Source organism: Uloborus diversus, chromosome 8 (assembly GCF_026930045.1).
Source record: "Uloborus diversus isolate 005 chromosome 8, Udiv.v.3.1, whole genome shotgun sequence".
NCBI classification, from domain to species: Eukaryota; Metazoa; Arthropoda; class Arachnida; order Araneae; family Uloboridae; genus Uloborus; species Uloborus diversus.
In genome coordinates, this window is record NC_072738.1 from 93218306 (window position 1) to 93242317 (window position 24012).

At 32.4% G+C, this 24012-nt stretch overlaps 1 protein-coding gene across 1 annotated transcript in view; it reads left to right on the forward strand.

Annotated features, from left to right (window-relative positions):
- Positions 1-23263, forward strand: part of LOC129227645 (connectin-like) — a 120495-nt gene extending 97232 nt beyond the window's left edge. The window contains exon 4 of the mRNA XM_054862235.1: positions 20957-23263. Coding sequence (XP_054718210.1) covers positions 20957-21414 — 458 coding nt within the window. The 3' untranslated portion in view covers positions 21415-23263. The remainder of the gene's footprint in view (positions 1-20956) is intronic.
- The last annotated feature ends 749 nt before the right edge of the window (positions 23264-24012 follow it).

Here is a 24012-nt window from a genome sequence, read left to right on the forward strand (position 1 = left end):
GCTTTCTGCTGAAAAAAAAATACATTTTGTCTACGTTCGAAAAATTACAGTTAAAAAACGGACTCAGTTCAACTGGTTTTGGTTTTGAATTTTAAGTGTTCCATTAAAAGAGAAACATGTGCGGGCATTCAAGCCGTAACTGTTTAAAGCAACCTTCTATGTGAAATAGTTCAATATTCAAAGATAAAAACACTTATTTTCAATCCTTATATATTATTTCTGTAGCCTGTTTTTGGTTTCTACGCGAGATTTTCCTCAATTCTTGATCGATTTCTTTGATTTACACCTTATTTTAAAGCTTATCGTGCAGGCTACTGACGAAAAATAGACCCACAATCTAAAAATTGTTTTTTCGGGCAAAAAAAAACTGTTTTAAAGAACCAGAATGAGGTTTTCAGTTTTTATAACATTAACTTGCACTGCTACCGACAGAGCTGTATAGCTTGATCGGCAGAGCGTTCGACTGGTAACCAGGAGAATGCGTGTTCGGGCCCACATCCGGATAATCTGCATCAAAAAATTAGAAAAATATCGCGCATTACATGGACAATGAATAACAAATATGAGGGAATAAATGAGGTAGAAACGCTCCTAGCTGTTATGAAAACTTGATGCGACACGGAGCTAAATTGATACTCAATTGTAAGGGTTTTTTTTTTTTATGCTTTGGCTCCGGGAAGAAAATTAAAGCATAATGTAAGCGAAAATATAAGTATCAGGTTTGATTTCAGACAACATTGGAATTGTTTTTTGTTCAGTAAAATATAATAAATCGTATGTTGAAATATAGATTCTTCTAATGAGTTTTTGACTCTTTCTACAAATAAAAAAAATACTACCTCAATTTAAAGGGTAATATATATATTTTTCTTCTTTTTGCAAAAAAAACAAATAGCGTATCACATTTTTACTACATTTGAAAAGCTACGCTTAAAACAGAACTTAGTTGAAATTTTTTTGTATTTTAATCGTGCTGTTAAATGATGAACACGTGCTGCCATCTAAGTTATAACGGTTCAAACAGGCTGCGATAACAAATTATAAAAATTTTCAAAAATAAAAACACTTCTCGGCAAGAAAAAAAAAATTAAAATTACCTGTGGGTTTTTTTTTTTCGGTAGCGCGTTCGGCTATAAACTGTCTCAACTTCGGGCCAGTTCGGGCTGTCCGACATAATAGCAAATTTACAGTAATATTACGCATTACACGTATTCATAACATACAACAGATAACACACGTAATAAAATAAATGCAGTGGGAATGCTATTTGGTGTTTCGACTCCTTTATGCAGGCTACAGTTATCATTCAGATAAGTTGACTGCTAATCGAAGGGTGTTCTTCCCTTTTTTCAAGCTTTGACTCCGTCCAGACCACTGAGCATAATGTAAGCATAAAAAAAAGTAGTAGATATACCTCAAGGGAATCCTTTTTGTGCAGAAAAACATTTTCATTGTATGCTGAAATGTAGATTTTTCTAATAGCAGTGTTCGAACTTTTGTACAAATGAAAAAAAAACTACGCCACATTAAAACTACGAGTTTCAACCAGTAAATCTTTAATTGTTTATTCGAATACTATATAAAACAACAAAAATATTATTAACTTCATTAGTAAGAAATCATTTTCTACTCCTCTGCTTTCGGCTGAAAAAAAAAACATTTTGGCTACGTTCGAAAAATTACACTTAAAAAACGCACTCAGTTCAACTGGTTTTGGTTTTGAATTTTAAGTGTTCGATTAAAAGAAAAACAAGTGCGGGCTTTTAAGCCGTACAGGTTAAAGAAGCCTGCTATTGGAAATTGTTGAATATTCAAAAATAAAAACACTTATTTTTTCAACCGAATTTATTACTTCTCTAGAATGTTTGTTTCAATCGCTACGTGAGATCTTCCTCATTCCTTAATCAAATTCCATGTTTTACGAATAACTTAAAATCGTATCATGCTGGTTAATGACAAAACATAGACGCATGATCTTTTTTTTTTTTTTTCTGCGAAAAATTTTTTTACTGTGTTTTATTACGCATTCCTTCAATGAATAGCATTCGAAAAGGAAGGCACAGTTGCTAGGTTTGTTGGAGCGTCGTACTGTTAATCAGAATGGCGCCAGTTCGAATCCGTGCCACTAAATATCTCTTTAATGTATCTTTCTTTTTTCGTCAGATGCTCACATGGGCAGGACTGTATTTGCCCCAACCTGTTTTTTCACATGTAAAATTACTGATTTTTAACGTGTCACTCAGCCATACTTTTAATGATTTTTATATTTGCATTGAAAATACGTACAACCAAAAGGGGAGCGATGATCAAATTATCACAACGTTGTATTTAACGAGGTTTTGTTACTGATGTCTTCAAATTACATGCCTTCTCTTGTGCGCTTACTTTTTTCCGTTTACTTTTTTCGGTTTTCTTCATAATATTCTTTTTTTTTAAATTTTTAAAGAGCGAAAAGCCTTATGAAACGATTCGAAGTACAGTGCGGAGTTCCGCACGGGTCGACTAGTATAGAATTAGCAGACCAGACGAGTGTCCGAAGCAATGGTTCGGTTCAACTCGAAGATTGAACGCGAGGCAAGGTATATTCAGTAAATTACGGCCCATTAGCTGCCCGCCCATGTTCTGCTTTAGCCCTGGCTAATGGGTGGTAATTTACTGAATATATATTAAAGATCTCGTTCAATAGAAGATTTCTCAGAAACACATAAACAATAAGGTAGGAGTCTAAAAAAATAAATTAAATTAAAATAATAATAATAATTATTTCTTTCGAAATTTTTGAATCGCTATTATAGCGTGGAAAAGTTGTGACTGGTGAAGACCCTTAAAACTCCGACCAGAGCTCAATGAGCCTACTTTCCCGTGTACCAACGTTGACTTTCTTGCACCTGTGAAACAAAGCCGTTTTTTTTCACCGACAATTACATCGTTTCTTTAAAATTGAAAAAAAAAAAAAAAGTTTTTTTTTATATTGTTATGTAGGACAACGAAGTTGCACCGGATACTACTATCTCAGAAAATAAATTGATTTTTTAGCATACAGGTAAAAATCCATTCAAATTGTGCAAAATACAATACGTGCTATTTTAAAATATATTTCATAAATTCAAAACGAATTTTTAGCAGTTATTAAGGTTCCGCAGTGACGCTGATATGACTACATTTTTGGATAGCTTTGTTTGAAAAATGATTCGCGAACAACAATTTGTTTCGAAACATAGGGTAGACCGACCAGTGAATGAACAGTTAAGCACAATTTCATTTTTTAAAAATCCTAGTAATTTTAAATTCTATACTATACAGATCGTGATAGTTAAAACATTTTAATTGATCTATGTAAATATCTCTAAAAAATCGCGGGAACTTAAATGGTACCGCTTCCGACTTTTTTAGGTGTTTAAAGAAAAAATGGCACAATGACCCAGTGAATGAACACCTCGAACCAGTAAATGAACACAAATTGGTGAACACAAATCCAGTGAATGAACGTGATAAATTTTGATTCAAAAAGAAACTAAGTTTCTTTGAGATCTATCTATCTATGTATATAACTATCTATATCTATTTATATAACTATCTATATCTATCTATGTCTATCTTTTCATATCTGTATACATCTATCAATATACCTTTCTATCTATTTTTTTATCTACACATCTATCGGTCTATCTCTGTCTATTTACCTATTTATCAATGTACTTATCTATTTTTCTACCTATCTATCTACCTATCTGTATCTAGCTATCTGTATATTTATCTATCTATCTATTATATGTACTTATCTATCTATCTATGTACTTATGTATATATCTATGTACTTATCTATATATCTATCTACTTATATATCTATCTATATACTTATATATCGATCTATCTATCTACTAATCTAACTATTTATATATCTTATCTATCTATCTACTTATCTATCTATCTATATATGTACTTATCTATCTATCTACTTATCTATATACTTATCTAGCTGTCTATCTACCTAACTATCTACCTATTAATCTGTCTGTACATTTAAATATCTACCAATCTATTATCCTAATAAATCTACTTATCTATCAACCTGCTTTTTTACCTGTCTATCTATCCACCTATCTATCTCCTTATCAATATATCTACCTATCTATATCTATCCAACTATCTATATCTATCAGTCTACCTGTCTATATATCTACTATCCATCTCTATATCAGTCTCTACCTAGCTATCTATCTCTATATTAGTTTCCCTATCTACCTACCTATCTATTAACCACTACTTATCCATCTATCAATAAATCTATCGATCTATCTATCTACCTACCTATTCTCTCTCTATATTTACCCACCTATATATCTACTTACCTCTTATTTTTTTTATATATCTATCTCTATGTCTTCCTCTATCTATTTATCTATCTATCTATATACAAACATACATACATATCTTCCTATCTATTCTCTCTCTTTGTATATATATTTCTCTATCTCTCTATCTACCCGTCTATCTATCAAGAGAGATAAAGATGTAGAAAGATAGATGTAGGTAGGTAGGTTAATATACAGATAGGAGACATAGATAAATAAAAGATAAAACTCAGTAAAAAGGGCATTGTTTGCAAAGACAAAAATAAAGAAATTATAAAATATATAATGAAATACATAAATAAATAAGCATATAAAACTATCTGCGTTACAAAAAAGTACGAAAATGAAAATATCTCAAAGAAACTTCAAATTTCTTTTTAAATCAAAAGAAATTTTGCCATTGTTCATTCACTGGGTTTTCGCAATTTTTCGTACCCAGTGACTGAACACTCCTCTACCTGAAAACCTACGCATTCTGCATTGACTGAAACAATTTAAATCCATAGCCTAAATACAGTGGCTCCCAAAAGTGCTCGTACACTTTGAAATTTTTTAGTAAAACCAAAATAACTCAAAACTGAATTCGAATATAAAGTCCAATATTTTTTCACATCATTCCTATGTCATTCTAAATATAACCCATTGGTTTTTTTCAAAATATTGACGGATCTTCTTTTTGAAATGGGTCAGAAAACGAAGAGACAGAGAAATAACACGCCACAAAAGTCATCGTACACTCAAATATTTTCGAATAAATTCATGATTAAAATTATCATATGCCGTTTTATTAATATTTTTGCATTGTGTTGACCCTTATAAGTCATTTGGCTTTAATTTTTTGTTTATTTATTCCTTAATATTGTGCTTTTTACTGTAAAATGGCTAATATTCGTAAAAAACCGCAAACGCCATTCAAAATTTGAATTTTTTTCCCACAGTAGTGGTAAATTGGTTTGAAATGTCTCTAAATTAGTTAATTTATTTGTTTGTATAGTAAAGTGCTTGATAAAATGCTTTAAAGAAAGGAATCGGACCGAAAACAAGGTACGAAAAAGTCAACCGGCAAAGTTGACAAAACATGATCGTAGATTTAAAGTTAAAAAATTTATGAAAAATACACATTTGAGTACTGTAAAAGTTTCTGCAGAGTTAAATGAAACATTTTACATTTAATTTTCACCTAAAGTTGTTCGCCAAGTTCTCTGATTAGCTGGATTAAATGGGACCTCTTCCCGCAGAAATTTTCTTGGTCGTGCGAAAAACAGAAAGCTTACGCTTTTCGTCCTAAAATCAATGATAAATAAGCTAAAAAACAGTTTAGAATCATGTCTTACTTACAGATAAAAATTAATTCAACATTTTTGGCTAAATTGTTGTATAACTGTAAGTAGAAGAAAAAAATTAGGAACTTAATCTTAAGAACTTAGTTGGATCAGTTAATCAGGATGGTGAAGGTGTTTTAGTGTGAGGGTGCATATCAGCATCAAGACTTGGTAGTTTGTAATTTTTTGATGAAATAATGAATCATGCTGTTCCTTTAAATATTTTAAAAACCAATTTTGAACTCTTAGCCAAAAATTTGGTTATTGGAAACAACTTTGTTTTTTTATCAAGATAGCGATAAGAAGCACATGGTTTTCAACGTTTGCGTCTAGTGCCTCGAAAATTGTCCTAAAGTTTAGAAAAAAAACCTCAATCTCCAGATTGTAACTTAATGTAACGTATTTAGAGATATCTGGAGGTTAGATTACGAAAATAGGGCTTTAAAACGAAAATAGAGCTAGAAATAGTAATACTCGAAGTGTGGTAGAACACTTACTAAGAAATTACGCTAAAAAAAGAAAGAAAAAGAATGAAATCTATTCCCAGACATTTAAAAGGTGTTATGAATACTGTATGATATTCTACTAATTAATAACTTATTCAAAAGTTAGATTATTCAATAATATATAGACGTTTTATGAAGTGTACGAAGACTTTTGTGAGATAAAATTTCCAGCACTTTTCAATTTTTGGTTTTTAAAAAATTGAGTTTTAATATTTTTTAAAAACTTTTCATGCAGTTTTGTTAAAAATTGATCATAAATCTTATAATTAAATACCTATTCCGAAATATTAATTCTAACCAATGATTTGGGGCCTATTTCGATGAAAGTCGTAGGTGTACGAAGACTTTTGGGAGCCACTGTATGTATGCTTAATTTTTCTTTCATAGAGTTAAAAAATAAAATTTATCGATAAAAATAATATGTATCAAAATAATTGCTAGCTTGAAACCAGCCTTATTATTTTGAAAGAGAGAAAAAACGATTCACGGCAGTAAAAATTTCAAATTTTTTCCAGGAAAAAAATACGTATCCAAAGTAACCAATAAGGTTGTCAGATAGCTTAGAATATCCATAAAGAACGCTTTAGTTGTGAATTTATTCAGAAAAAGTTTTTTGGCAGCTTAATTTTTTTTTTAAATGACGTGCTGTTCATTCATCACTCACTGGTCGGTCTACCCTATCGAAAAAAAAAAAAAGTTTTTTTTTTTCACGTCACCCTAATGAAGAAGCGTTTTTAACTGATTTATTACACATTATGTTCACTTTAGATTTAATTTTTAAAAAATAAAAGAAAAAAAAAGGAAACATTTATTATCAAAATCGTGCTGAACATTGTAAATTTCATTTTGGAACTAATTTAAATGTTATTATTTTGATGGAATAAATACTGTGTAGTGGATGTAATTAATAAGTCGCACACAAATAATACAAAAAACAAGTAGAAAACTAGGAGCTATTTAATTTTTTTAGCTGCTTGCTCCCAAAAATTGCATCCCACCCCCATGCTCCAAGCAGGACAAAATAATTGCCGCTAGTGAGAGACCATAACCACTAGCTGTACCGACAAACAGATAATTATAGTTAATTACAATAATATTTCATTTTTGAATTATAACTGCATTTTATCTCCCAACAGCGCTTTGGCTTGACTCCATGCTTTAAAAAAAAGAAAAAAAAGGCAAGCGGAAAAAAAAAGTTTCTAATGAACACTTCTTTATCAATGAGATTTTGCGTTTGTATTTCTTTTTATTTCCCACGTTCTTCCTATTCTTCTTCCCTTTCATAAAAAAAAAACAAAAAATATTGCTACAGAGCAGGATATCGTTTGATCTCCTTTTCTTTTCGGCGCAGCGTCGCACAATGTCGAAAAATATCCTTAAAACAAGTAAAATTGTGCAACCCCAATTACAGGTTATTTGAAGAACATATTCATCTCGAGATACGACTTCCTTTTTTTACTCACTTGCCCCTCCAACACTCTACTTGTGGCCGCCAAATTTAAACGTGGGTTGTGGAGTACCCTTGACTGAGAACCGCGCCTCCAATTATGGCCCATCTGTGGAATGCTGGCAACGAGATCAATCAGGTGACGTCATGCCCCCTCTCCCACCCCTTTGACAGATGGCGGTCTTATAAAATGTTTAAACTTGTGAATGGGAACAGTGCCTCTGCTCAAATAGCTTGTTATTAATCCTGCAATGATGTAATCTCTTGAATAGAGGGTAGCAGGCTAAGATTTACCTAGGCGTTCGGTTGATAACAGTGGAGGTTAGTTTCTGAGACATGCTTTTTTATATTGTGATTCATTCTTTTGATAATCTACATGTAAAAAATGGGTTTTGTCTTATGGCACATTTGATTCCAAGAATTTTTTACTTCTTTGGCAAAGTAACAAAATATGAAGTTTATTTTAAGAGATTGGAACTATGATGGTATGTGTCCTTCAATAATCATGTTTTGCAAAGTATAATAATAATGTAACAGCTATAATTAAATTGAAATGAATTAGTAAAAGGAAATAATAAAATTTGACAATTTAAAAATTTTACAAACTTACTAATGACAATACCGTTGTGGGTACCCAAAAAAAAAGAAAAAAGTTTTAATTGCTTCTTTGGGATTCGTATTTGGCTCAAATTAATTGCACCTAGACATTACTTTTTGTTGCTTTTGTTGAGGCAAACTTAACCTGGCAGCATCGTGTAGACTAAGCAGATTCTAAACACAGCATTATACTAGGCTGCAGGTTAGGTGGACGTAGGCAACAAAAGGTAATGGCCAAATTGACTTCGGGTTAAAGGCAATTAATATAAGCTAGTGAACTAAACTTGATTTGGTTAAGAATATTGAAAGGGAAATAGCTTCTAATTCATTGCTGAACTAGGTCATTTGTTAGAATGAGGGAATTTGTCTTTTATCGAGGCCTTCGAGATAGGAAGGCCATCCAACTAGCAAATGACGTCATCGTTTGTCGATCCACAATGATATTGGGAAGTGAGCACTTCGATTAATATTTTGGTTAAATAAAACTATTTGGTTTATTTATTATTGTCTTCTATTATTTTAGTAGCATTACAAGTTCTACTTTTTCATTTGAAAACATAAAAAGGAACCGATAATCATACATTAAAAAATACACTGAACTTAATTCATAGTATTTTACATAAAACATTTATAAGTCTTACAAAGTATTCAAATAACCAAACACAGTTTTATTTTTCATTAGAAATTGGTTTTTTAACTAATCGCATTTTAACTACTCGTATATTGTATTGAAACATTAAGTCTTAAGAAGTATTCAAATAAATAAATGAACTTTCATTTTACAATTACATCAAAACAAAAAATAATATTACTATTGTATTTGAATAAGAAATGAAATTTTAAAAAATAAATAAACATTTTTACTTAAGTAAACGGGAAACATGACTGCAATATATTTCAAAGACATAACATCAAATTAAAGTACAATAATACCAGATTATTAATGTTAATTTAGCTGAGCAAATTTATGCTTTTAAAAAGACATGAATGCTTGGGTGCCATCCCCCAAAGTAAACTGTGCCCTATCCCCTTCAATTATGAAAACTTCAAGAAAAAACCCCCAAAAACATCCCCCATCTCCTTTAAAATTTCAAGGGCACAGTTATTTATAACTATAGCCATTAAAAAGCTATCATTATTACGAGACTGATTCCGACCCCCCCCCCCCCCCCCCTTCGGTGGGCAGTCTCGAAAAATGACACAGGAATTGAACTTGAAAAACGTTAGTTAAAGAATGAATAATACAACATCATGAATACTGTATGTTGTACATCAAAAAAATGTATTCAATATCTAAACAGATTTTTTTTTTGTAATTCGGCTACTTTTCCATCTTTAGCTTTTTCTGCTGCTAATGATTCTTGTGTGTGGGGGGGGGGGCTTTAATTGTTCATAATTTTAAGCTTTTGAAAAATTATTTTAAAAAGCATTAATTGATGACAAAGTAACCTTTTTCAAAAACAATTTCATAGAATGACCATTTTAGCAACTTTCTTTAACACTTAAAACCTCATATATGTTGAATTTAGATAACATTTTGCTGAGTATGCTCTTTTAGGAAATCAATGTGACAGTTTTGTGACAGGGGGAAGGGAGGTGATAACAAGAAGTGTGACATCACGCGTTGTTTATAACAATATGCTCATGTTGAACAGCGTTACATGTAACAAGGAGGAGGGGGGAGGGAATTTGTTCAAAAGTTTGCAACATACTTTATAGACAGCCCCTAAATTCAATTTATGTTACAGTTTCAGAGTTCCTGAAAGCTTATTAACAGAAAACCCAAGGAGTTCAAAAAATATGTAGTTCAAGACATTTTGCCTTTTTTAAGCATAAACAAACAAGCATAGAGCATTTGGCAAAAACACGTTGTGTATCCACGCTCAAAATTAATCTTTCGCAAGCCCAGAAATTATGAATACCGTTAACTTAACCACAATGTGTGCATAAATATCATAAAACTTAAAGACAACAGTGAAAAAAAAAAAACATATATATATTTTTTAATTTACGCACAGAACCAGCTTGTTTGAATAACATTGCAGGGGCGTAGTTGGGGAGAAATGTTTGAGTATCGAACCCACGACCTCCGGCGTTCAAATCGAATCTTCTATCTCAGAACTACGGAAGTCCATCAACGAATCTTTTTCGATCAAAATAACACATGCTAGGGTATGAAACAATTTAATCGTAACCGAAAATATAAGATTAGTTCAGTTAAAAGCCTGTTTCAATAAACTTGTTTACATATTAACTGAATATCAACACCAAGTTACGTTGCTTCTGATAGCAACAAGTATATTTGCAGAAAATTTTGACATATGTATATTGTCAGCTTGGAAAATCCATTTCGAATAAATGCGTGTACACTGTACAAAGTTGAAAAAATAAAGAAATAAAAAGTTGCAAGTTAACCGTTACAAATATAGCAGTATACTGAAATTACAAATTACAGACAAAGATATCAGAAAGGAAACTGACAATTGTTTGTGTAATGGAGGAAAACTTAAGTAATTTTACCTGCATAAAATGTAAATTTGTTTATCTGAGAAAAGTACTTACCTCCGAACTTTAAAATTTATTCCATGAGGCGCCCAGCTTTTTTCTTCACATGCAGGTTGTCCGGAAGCGGAAATCGCTGACACTTTCACTCAGCAGACACTTATGACTTATATTATATATATATTTTTTAATTGCCTCTACATTCCGGTACGTGGAAAGGAAGAATAAATCCAACAGAATTGTATTCAAAAATGTGCATCCGAAGTTACATATTTCCTATTTCATCTATATCAACCAGAGCAAGCAACACTACTGGTTACTGGTAAACTGCACTGCTTTCAAAGTTTCGCGCTAAGTTCATAGATCGACGACTGGTGGCGTAACGAAGCGGGGGGGGGGGGAAGGAAGTTGTCTGGCCTGTTATCACGTGGGTCTCGCTTTTATTTACGATCTACCTACTTTAGTGTCACATTAGGCCCGGCAAAACAGGTACGGCAAGAGTCATGGTGGGCCCCTGTCTGATTGGTCATCAAGTCTCCTTCATAAAACTTATACTACTCCGAGCATTGAGAAGAGATATAATGGAGGGAGTGAAGACTTTTATTCGCAAAACAAGGGTCTCAAGTCATATGATAGATTTTAAAGCAAAGCGTTGGAAGAAATCAGGTTTCTTTCGCTAATTTTACGCAAAACATGTCAACTATTCGTCGTTGTCGATTCACACGACTTGGCGCCTGAGTGTCATTTTTTGCTAAGCCAATGATTGAACTTGCTCCCTCCATTTACTAATTCCTACTCTAAGACTCTGAACCGGACATGGCCTCTCACCGGCCCTGATGCTTAAAAGTGGAAGTCTCCTTTCTTCGCATATCTTTTAAGTTCATAGTTTAGGATTCATTTAATACAAATTGGAACTAAGGTCCAAGGTTGTTTTTTCGTTTGCTTTGATGTTGGTTTACAATTTAAACACTAAAGAGGAGAAAGTGATACAGGTGAAGCTTTACCTGTATCATATCTTCACTTCTTCAGTTACATTGTTAACAATTTATTTTCCAAGGGTTAAAGTGAAGGTGAAGCACCTTTCACCAACAAAGCTTGGTCTTCCAGTAATTACCGTGAAACCATTCTTAGCCATGATTAATGTGTTTTGCTTACAAAGCCGCATTCATTCGGGGCGTGAGCAAAACGCAGAATTTGGCACTTCACGGTTCGTTTATTTGCAAAGTAGGGGGGAGAACGATGTCTTTTTGCTGTAAAACAAACACTGTCTTTTGGTTCATCATCTGGATGACGTCACCAAAGTGAGTCCATAACTCATTGAGACTGGATGCCCGAGGTCAACAGGTTCAACTGGAGCTATTAAGGCTTACCATGCCGCGCTTTCTCCCTCCTTTTGAACTCTTGTTCGGTTTTTATGGTTTCTTTTTGCCGGCCCACGTGGCTCAAAATTACTTTTTTCACAAGAAACTTGTACAGTAGGAGATCATTTAAGCGGCTATCTTTTTAAGATCTCGTGAATTCGGTTATTTCTGTTACGGATGCGTAGGTTATGAAAAATGATCCATCGCCTTGCTAAGTTTATATATAATTTGGGTGGTATTCCATTATTTTTATTAGGTTTTCTCTAAGATCTACCCGCTTAAGATGGATAAGCAGTTCTGATTTTTAGAGCATTTTTTACTCGTTAATTGCAAAATATGTTTGGTAAAAGAAAAAGTTTAGCGTCTTTTAAAAACTGTGTAGGTTGTCACTATTTGTTCTCCATCCACGCAAAGATGTTTTTATGACTGAATTAAACTGCAGACTCTCCAGATCCAGCTATGAAGGGTGGCGTACGTTCAGACAACAAAAATCCAACTTTGCCCCCGAGCCTTGAGGTCCTTTTGGCTTAGTGGCTAAGTACTGAATTGATGAACTAAAGGCCAGCGGATCAAAACACGAAGATACCATTTGAATCAGTTTTTGTTGAAAGGGCGTAATGAACAGTTTTGACTTACGCCCTTTTGAACAAAAAATGTTCATTTGTCCACCACGAATCGGTATGCATTGTGCACTCCCTTCACTTTCGCCACAACCTGATTAAAACTTTATTGTTCTTTATTATTTACTCCCATTGTGTGTTTTATAAATATTCTTACGTTAATTAATAAAATAGTTTTTATGCTTTAAAAAAAAATCTTATGGGAGGAAAAAAGGGGCTATCCTTCAAATTTTTTAAGTTATAACTCTTTTGGTGCGATGAGTGTAATTTGAATACGCAAGCAAAATGCTTTAGAGAAACTGCGTTTGTTTTGGATGAATTTTACTTTAAACATTTAAAATAAATAAAAAATGAGTTTACTTTGTTCTTACGAAAAGACTAAAAGACTTTTTTTTTTTACCTTACATGATCAAATGAAGGTTGATATAAGCCTTTGCATGCGTGAAATACCCATGCATTTTTTATTTTTTGAAAAAATATATTTCCGAAGTCTGCATTGTACGTATTTATTAATGAAATATCCTGTGTTATTTAAAACATCATTGGTAATTTTTTTGAATATTTTGAAGAAAAGGTATTGCGTAACTAAAATTATCGTTCTTTGAATCTGTGTAGGCTAAATCAATGCAGTATTTGTTTTATGTTCCTGGCATTGCAACATGATATAAACTATGGGCACGATTGTAACTAATCATCGCAAAAACGAGATTGAATGGGATGAATCGACGAAAAATGATGTTTCTTTCCATTGTTTACAAGCTGTGGGATAAAAAACTTCATGTTATCGCACATTGCGTACAATACTTCCGTTGCAAGTTTGAACTACTCTCATTTTTACTAAAAATTCCATCAAATTGAAAATGCGTAGAATGAAAATAAATTAAATGCATCTTTAATTTGGATGAATTTTTAGAATTTTCAAATTTAAAATAATTTTCAACGCATGTTCATGAATACTCGCCCCCGCTTTTTGGTTTAAATTTTTTCTGGGGGAAAGAGCCCCCTTCGGTGTACTTTTTTAAAACTTAATTTAACTTTAATCTTTATTTGTTCCATTTACCAGGCAGTTTTAGATTTTGCTCTTATTTTTCAACAGAGCAAAAATTAGCTTTGTATGATTAAGGTGACTATACGTCCCATTTTCAGATTGCCTCTCCCGTTGTTCTCGCGCATTGTGTTGGGACGCGGAAATGTCCCGTTTTCTGAAAGTTAGCAACCTACTCTAGCAAGTTAAAAAGAAAAAAAAAAGTGTAAGAAACTTGAGCACAGATGATAAAATATAGAGCGGTGATCAAATAAGTCACATAAGTGATATAGTACAATAGTCACATAAATGAAATAATAACAGTAACTAATCGAACAAAGTGAGCCTAACTACGTGAGTAGTAGATCAGTGTGCAGAAAATGGTTACCATATTTGGCAAATATTCGTCAATTTGGCTTTTTTTTTTAATAGCAATTACTATGTCAACTGTGTGATAAATATTCAAGTGTGGTTATACAATTCTTTTAAAAATTTCAAAAGCTAGTGCAGTTCTCCCACATGTCAGCTATTTTAGGTAGTGTCTTGGCTATTTTCAAAACTTTTCATCTGACAACACTGGTGCGAGAGACAGAAATAAAAAAAACAAAGTGTAAAAGTTCTCAGATAAAGTTTAGTTCAGGATATTGATTGAGTAAGTGTGTGATTGAAGATGTGTGTTTATTGAAATCTGAGGTATCATTCTCTTCTTTTCAATCTGTTCATTTATGTTCTTTGTAATAAACAAAAACTTTTTTTTTGTAATATGAAGCGTTATAGTTTGCCAAAAATGCTGAAACGCCCCGTTTTGACGAAAAATTTTTCTTGTCACCTTAAGTATAAGGCTCTTTATTTACGTTGTATCCCGTATATTTTGGTTTCCAAGTTTGTCTTTTCCAACCTTTATAAAGAATATTTTTTAGCAACAATCTGCTGCTTTATTTTCTAGTTTTCAGCGATGTTTGCTAATTTTTCGAAAAGATTGACATTAACATAAAAAGCACATTTTCAGCTGTAAGAATCAAACAAACATCCGAGTTCAATTGTTTAAATGTTTAACATTAGAATAATTAATCTCCAGAACGTAGAACTAATAAAAAAAACCTGTTCAAATATTTCTTCGGAACGTCTGAGCAAATAAAACGTATTATAATCAGTTAATTTCATGCGTGAATATTCTACACGAATGAATAAAAAGTATTTTCTCCTAAAAGTTCTTTCGCTGGATTACACCTATGTAACGGAGGCTTATTATCATATTTAATTGAAACGTTTATTTATATGAAGCGGTGCCATTCAAAACAATCACTCTTTCATTTAATTAGTTCAGTGTTTAATTATCATCAACGTTTTGGCAAAACGTGAAGCATTGGTTGACACGATTTCATTTATTACGTGAAAGCATGAAGAAGGTTATTTTCACTTTTATTTTTCTTTTTATTCATTTTTCTTAATGAGTACGTGCTCAAGTGTTACACAATACTTCAACAGCTGAGATTTTGGTATGGTTGCCATATTTTAGACAATAATAATTTTTCATGATGACATTATCAAGCAGACAGAAATACATTTGTTCCTACTCTTTGAGATGAGAAAATTTTGCGACAACTCGATGATTTCTTTTGATCAATCCATACCGGAATAAAGGATTTTTATTTCATACGCTTTTCCAAGTGCAACTATTTGTTGCATTGCAGTGCAAAGTCATTTTAAATTTGTTGTTCTGGTGCTTGATTGATGTGGGAGTTCAATGGAACTCGGGTCCTGTGTTTAAGATTTATTTTTTATATTTTCCAATGAACCTTTACATATTGCGTGGAGTTAAGACTTATTTCAGACAATTGACATTGAATAAATGCAAAGAAAATGGAGCTTTTAACTTTCCTTTTTTGTTCTTTAATAGAAATCAAGACCAGATCGGAATTTTATTTCTAACCAATTTGGAATAATTGACTTTTTTTATTTTTATAAGTTCTATTCAGTTTATTTGTTGTTGTGTAATTCATGTTTGATTTGCCTTCATTATTACTAAAACTGTATTCTTTTGTATTGTTTGTTTTTCTAAAAGCAATTGCCTAAGAAAATTCATAAGCAAAGCTCTCTGTTTACGACTGAACTTTAGTAAACAACATCAGCAACTGAATTACTTAAATGAGTCAACCGGCGCAATTTGGGACCGTGGCTCCCGACAGAACTTTAGACCAAAAAAAAAAAATATATATATAAAAAAAAAACAATGAAAGAAACCATTAATCCGTCAGTCGATAAACTTTCATAAATAGTCTGAAAGTAGTCTGAACTCCGTCTAACATGAAAAAATTTACTGATCATTAAAATTTTATAAAGTTAATTGAGCTTCTATGTGCCTTTGAAAATGTAGCCCTGGCATAGCGTTATTTGTGCTTTGTGTTTCTGGCATGTTTTATGGGCTGCATGGGTGTGTCTCTTTTAACAATAAAGTATGAGTAAAAATAAAATTATTTATGAACCAATTATAAAATTATTTTTAAGGATTGGCACCCTTTACGTAACGATTTTTCGACAAAAAAGGGGAGAAACGTTGTTTTTTAATGCGCTAATATGTAACAAATTTTAACTCACACTATTGTTGCGTCAAAAATTAAAGGATCAATAAGAAATATGTAATAATTTCATGTTCATCAACAACACAAATAAGATTTTTTTTAATAAATTGTATGCAAAATAATGATTATTGTTTACTTATTTCTCTCTCTTTTTTTTCGAACACAGTGGCACGTCGAAAATCTGAACGTCGAAAATTGGTACGTCGAAAATCCGAATGTCAAAAATCTAAATGTAGAAAATCTGAATGTCAAAATCTGAAACGTCAAAAATCCGAACGCACTCTTATGAAGTTTTTATCAATTTTCCTTTATGTTCAGTAAATAAATAATAGTAAATTTGTTTTCTGTTAAAAAATGTAATTACGTACTGTAGCGTTATGTACTCTGTTGTATAACATAGATAAAGTATAGCTATTTTATCAATTTCCGGTAGCAGAAATAGTGCGGGGCTGCGACGTGGATACGTGAGCAGGTATGCATACTATTTTTTTAGTTGGGGGAAGAAAACCAAACATTTTAACAGAAAAAAATCTTAAATTTCAACTAGTGAACATTTATACCGTATTTTCCGGGATGTAGTCCACACACAAGAAGCATATACTTATTTTAGCATCTTTCTTTTCAGCATTTCTCAGTACCGATTTATATTTTTGGAATAGTCTAACATCGGTTTATCTTGCAAACTATTTTTTAATTTTTAATCTGGGCTGCAGGCTGCTGAGATAAATTCTGCTGCGCTAATTAGTTCGGACTTTTGAATTTCTATTGTAATTTTTTTCAAAACTATCCAGCATTTGTGAATCAGTCTCTTAGATTCCTGTGTAGCTTAAAAACTTGATATGATTAGCTAATACTGGGATAATTTTCGGACTTAGAGACACAGGCCCGCCGCGAGTCAAGGCGTGCCTCTTGTCAGTTTTTGGTCACCACCCCTCCCCCCTCCATCTTTAAAACTTGTCAAATGTATATTACTTTGATTCCGAGCCTGGCCCCCTTTAGGGACGGGCCCCTTGTTTCCGACTAGGCTGACATGGCCTCTGTAGAGACCACAAATTACTCACATAAAGTTACAGATCGAAGACAACCAAGATCAATCATTATTCTCCAGCACAATCCATGTTCTAGGTTTAAAAATGCTGCTTGAAATCAAGGGGTCTATCTGGGAGGGAGGGAGGAAAGAATTGCTTTCCTGGCTCTAGCAATGACGGATGTCCTCATAACGGAACTAATTCTTGATTAAGATCACATAAATAATCGCTCATTATCGGAATGAGCACATTCTGAAATGAACACATCCCTCATTATAAATTGTAATGGAGTTTTCTTTTAGTCACGGCTTAACTCATTTAGTAATCTTAACTAATAATAAAGCTCAAAGTTTGTCTGATCTTTGCCGGGATATCTGTCCGGATCGCTGTCGGGATGTTAATAACTACGAAGCTATTAGGTGCCATTTCCTTAAGAGATTAGACTTCTTCATAGACATATCAGACAATACAAGAAAAATTTTCGCCACAAAGAGAGGCAATAACACCCAGGGCTTCGATGGAAATCGAACTCACGATCACCGGCATTCGAAGCGAAGCTTCTACCCCAGAACCACGGAAGCTCCAAAAAAAAAAAGTACTTTAAAAGTTTGAGAAAACCACATAAAGACCATTTCGGAAATTTTAATTCTGTTTTTTAAGCAATCTCTGGCACTACACCTTTAGTTTTTGCAAAGTTTGCTCTCCAGTCACCTAGGGTAACTTTTCCAAAACCTAATTTCTTTGTAATTTTTTTCAATACTTTTTATCTTAAGGGGAAAAAGTACAGTATTTAAGATACCTCGGATTAGCATGAACCTACTGTGTATATAATTCAAACTAGAAATCTGTAAACTTGCTTCAAAACGATACTTATTTTGCGTTAAAAGTTTGAAACAAAGTGCATTATTTCACGTTTGTAGTAACATGGACGACGTAAAATGTAACTTTTGAAGTGAGATCATTAAAAAGTAATTTTTCATATTTCCTTCCCAAAAGACAGGTGTATGTAATAGACGAATTACCACTGATGTGGTTTTCATGACTATAATTCATTTTCAAACAGGTTATTCGTGACCCTCATCATCTGAATCGTGCTTCGTGTGACGTTTAATTTGACTTTAAAAAGTAGTGATTTTTGAACAAGAAGATGAGCACAAATGATGAACCCGATTTCAGCAAATCTTATATTTGAAACTACTGCACATGTTACAATAAAATATAGATGAATTTTAAGAGGAATATACCAAGTTTTTTTTGAAGAACAAATGTTCTATGTGTGAGCCTTTTATTACACAACAAATGGAGCACAGGGTGATCGCAAATGATGGACCCGATTTCAGCAAATCTTATACTTGAAACTACTGCACATGTTACAATGTTATAGATGAATTTAAAGATAAATATACCAAGTTTTTTTTTAGTTACAAATGTACAATGTGTGAGCCTTTTATTAACGCGAAAAATGAAATACAGGGTGAGGGTGACCATAAATGACAGACCCAATTTCGAAAAATCATATTCTCGAAACTACTGCACATGTTACAATAAGTGATAGATGAATTTTAAGAGGAATATACCAAGTTTTTTTAAGGAACAAATGTTCCATGTGTGTACCTTTTACTACACAACAAATGAAATACAGGATGAGCACAAATGATGAACCCGATATCAGCAAATATTATTTTCGAAACTACTGCACATGTTACAATAAGTGATAAATGAATTAAAAGAGAAATATACAAAGTTTTTTTTAGTAACAAATGTACCATGTGTGAACCTTTTGTTACACGAAAATTGAAATACAGTGTGAGCATAAATGATGGACCCGATTTCGAAAAATCCCATTTTCGAAACTATTGCACATATTGCAGTAAGTGATACATGAATTTAAAGAGAAATATGCATTTTTTTTATTAACAAATATACTATGTGTGAGCGTGAGCCTTTTATTGCACGAGAAAAGCTTTAGGAACGAATTTGAGATTTTTGTGTATTTGAATGTATTTAGAGGGGAAAAAAAAAAACTGTTTATTTCTCTTTAAATTCCTGTATCACTTTTTGTCTTTGATTGGAGTCTTATGGTTTTGCCTAATTTATACCCATTCAAAAACTATTTTTTGTTTTATTTTTCCCTACGAGAACACTACACTCAGAGATATGATATTTCAATGAAGAATTGATGCACTATTCTATTTCGCTTAAGTTCCTTATCTTGTTCTATATTTATTGTTTTTAACATTGAAAAGGTTTTACTGGACTTCAGTGCAGCTTTCTTTTCTCTTTCTTCTTCTTTTCAGGGTCAATTTGCAAATTTTCTATCAACTTGGCAAATTTATTAATAATTTTATATGGAAAAAAATAATTATTTTGTTTGTAACATGCTAGAATCAAACCTGCGACTTTTGGAATGGAAAACACGTCTTTCCATTCGAGCACGATCGAAATATATTTTACAGTAAACTGTAGGTAATTGCTATTTTATCAACACAAAGTATATTTTTTTTGTTAAAGTTTTATTAGCACATGTTCTTACTGTTAAGTAATTTAGTTGCTTCTTATCAAAATAATATTACTGATCCAATTAACATTTTCAGTGGGAGTTTACCTGCAGCTTTTTTAATGAGAAAACGAACAATACTCTGATGAACGGATCATTAAAAAGAAGGACATTGGCATCTCTAGAACTTTGATTCAAAAATAAATTCCCACGTCTGTTCTTAAATTTTCAAATTTGAGACACATTTTTTGTCTTCATGAACAAACAATATAAAGAAAGTTACCCTCTAAACATCTTTAAAATTCAACTAGTGTTAATAAACTTCAACCTCGATTGTCTTAAAACTATTACTCGTGAACTTGATCCCTTTTTGCTCAGAACGCTTCTCATGCATCTATATCAGTGGTTCCCAATCTACTACCAGCGGGCCATATATGGCCTACGAAGCTGATATACGTGGCCCGTCCGAATCGAAAAGTATATTCCGTAACTTTCCAAAACACCGATCATTTTCATCTGGTATTACGAATGATTGTTGAAAATTTGAGACCAGATAGTCAAATTAGTATCTAAAAGCAAATGAAATTTTTTTTGATTGGTCAAATAAGCATGCACTATTAATAACCACTGATCGACGAAACATACCAATAGCAACAAACATTGCTCAAGGCCATTGTTTTTAAAGAATTTGACCCTGATTCTCTCCGATTGCGCTCCTCTGTATAACATACACAAAAATATTGATCCCAAATTAGTATTTTTTTAGGCATTCTAAGGAGTTGTCCATTAATGATGTTACACTTTTTTCATCATTTTTGCCCCCCCCTTCCCCCTTTGTCACAAAGTGTCACGTTTCGCTTTACCACCTCCCCCTTTATCACATGTAACACTGCTTTTCATAAACATATTTTTATTTAAAAAAAATGCTTGATGTCACTCTTTTTCTTTCCCCCTCCCTCGCATTTGTTACAGACTGTTACAATTTCAACATGTACCACCCTCCAGCCCTCAAACAGTGACATCATTTGTGGACGGCCCCTAATGCCATTTGATTAGCTTTTTTCATTGTGTAGTTTAAGGAAAAATAATCTGAATAATATTTTGTTTCATTTCAGATAATCCTTACATATGTGATTGCCAGCTGGTGTGGGTGAATACATATTTGAAGGTGAATCGAAGCCACCAGTTCATGCGAGATCTACAAGAGATGAAGTGCATCATGGATGAGAACAACAGTGAGGAGGAAGACTCCAAAAAGAATGTGACAATCACAGAATACCTGAAGATTCACAATTGCACGAAACCAGCGAAGAAATCGAAATTTCGGGTCACAACCACTTTCCGATCTGTCACGAAAGCTACAGAAAGTGTCCCCGTAGAGCTATTCAGCAGCAAGAGTAAAGTTTTACCAACTGAAGATAGTGTCTATGTCAGCGATTTCGAAGATGAAGAAGACGTAGCGAATGAGGTAGAAAATTCCAATACCTCTGGATGCGTCAGGACTGCTGCTTTTAATTATTTCATCAACTGTGCGTTACTGTTGCTTATTAAAAGTACAGGAGCAATATTTTGAATGATATTATGAGCTAGCAAAATTTGCCATGATGGAAGCGATTTGAGGAAGCAAAAGCAAATGAAGGACTATGGGGAAGAACGATCTAAGTCCATTTTTCTAAAAAACTCTGGTTAACCTATGGAAACACGTAGATTATTACAGACAGTATTCAGGAGAAATATTATTCAGACAAGAATCATCATAGTGAGTGAGTTTTAACAGGGAAGAATGAGGCTAACATGGAAACGATTCGAGATTTTAAGCTCAAAAACGTAGTGAGGGAAATTTGAGCATGGTGGACTATGATCATTCTTCCCCGTGGCCATTCAAATGTATCAATGAATGAAAGTATTGAGAATTGTTTCTGATTCCAGACAGAATCAAGACATTTTTGGATGAAAACAATGTATTTTAAGAAACAAAATTTATCTGAGATATAATTTCTTTGAAAATGCAGATTTCTTTAAAGAAACAATGAAAGTCATAACGAAAAAGACAAAATTCCATTGCTTTGTATTACTTTAAATTGGAATTCTGTTGTCTAAAATTACAAAGGCCCTTAAATTTGAGGATTCTTTCTATTTTATGATTAGAAATTAAGTCTATAGGAATCTGATTTTATGAAACATAACAATAATGATGGAAAAGAAAACGTTAATAACCTAGAGCGCATTACGATTGCTGAAACAAAAAATCTCAATTTCTAGTATCTTTTAATTGATTCACAGAAACATTGCTTCAATTATGCTTTTCAAAGAAAAATTGAATAATATGGACGGCGAAAACAATGTTGATAATAATCTTTTCATGTTTCATTATGTAGTCAACTTAAGCGTTATTTGTTGACAATTGCAAGTTTTGAAAGCATGCTGCCTTGTTAAAGTTTAATTTATTTTAAATATTTATTTTGCTGTGTGAAATGAAAGTATTTCTGGTGAAAAGTCATTTCAATATTTAAGTGAAAGTGAGATTTTCACTGTTGCAAAATGCTACAAAACAACAGTCTGTTTACCTTTAACATTTGTGCATTTCTTTCATCATAATTCTTACAAATATGTGTTTTAATTTAGTCAAGAGATTAAAATAATTTCGAGATACATAATGTTGAAGATGGAAGAAGATTATAATGTTGAAAGAGAAAAGAGGTGTTATAAAGTCTAACGTCAGAACTTTAAACACTTATGAATTATTTAATACGGAAACGCTCCGTAATTGATACTAATTAAATACAAGAAACACTAATGGGGTCGTTTCCAAAATTTTAAAAGTATTTTTTTCCGAAAGAGCATGCTTAAAAACATAGAATCTGACCATTTTGTAAATAATTTCTTTAAGTTTAATATTTTTAAAAAATTACTTAAATCGGTGCTCTTTTATCGTTTAACGCTTCTGCTGATGACATCACAAATGATGAAATGCCATTCCGTGCTGCCATTCACGGTCCAAAATATTTAATTCGCATCTTTACTCACGTGTATTGGCAACGAAATGGTTGGTAGCAAGCGTCGAGCGCAATTTTAATTCGCTGCTTGATTATCATAACGTGGAAACATAGTAGAAAGATGCTGCAAAGTGCATCATTTGTGATGTCATAAAGACCACGCCTTGTTTGAAAAATCGGACATTTAAAAAAATGAATTTAAAAAAACTGTTGGGAAAAATAAAGTATTTTCTGGGTCCATGTTATTTTTTTTGCTCATTCTATGCATTTTAATGACTAAAAGTAGTACTTTTGACTGAAAGAAACCCCATTGAACAATTTTTAATTTATTTGAAAAAATGTTTCTTGTGAAAGCCGATTTCAACAAGCCAGAGACCATGCCAATAGCAAAGAGGATGATATAAGTACCGATACCAAGACCAGAACTACCAGGGCTTCGAACTGTAGTTTTTTCCGTTCTGGTTCAACTAATATATATATATATATATATATATATATATATATATATATATATATATATATATATATATATATATATATATATATATATCGGAACTAAACCGATAATATTATATATATATAATATTATCGGTTTAGTTCCGGTTTCCGTTCCACCGAAAATAACGGTTTCTGGTTTTCGATTCAGTTCTGAATGAATTATTTTACTGTATGTATATTCTTATTTGTACTAAAAATTCAATTCTATCATAAACAAAAAATCTGATTGTATCAAAATTTAAAACCGAAATTAACCGTTTTTTTCCCAAAAATAATGCTTTTTCCGGTTTTCGGTTCAGTTACGGTTCGAAGCCCTCAGAACTAACTACTCACCGGTTTTGTCTGAGAAAAAAATGGCAACCTTTTTGCGGTACTCTTAAAGAGGTTCACTCTATGTATTATTTTTATGTTAAAAGCTAATTCTTGCTTTTTAAAATTTTTCTCATCGGTTTTGTAAGAAGCTTGCTTAGAAGAAAACTGAGAAATATCCGAATTATTTGGATTATTTTAATTTCTCTTTTCTTCAGAGTATTTGATTCAAGAATTGAATCAAATATTTTAGATTTTTTTTATGCTTGCGTTTTCTATTCTATGTTATAACTTTGTGCTAAAGTTGGCAAAATTTAGGCATATTTTCTTCGAAAGCTTTGATCGATGACTGAAGGATAGTCGAACTT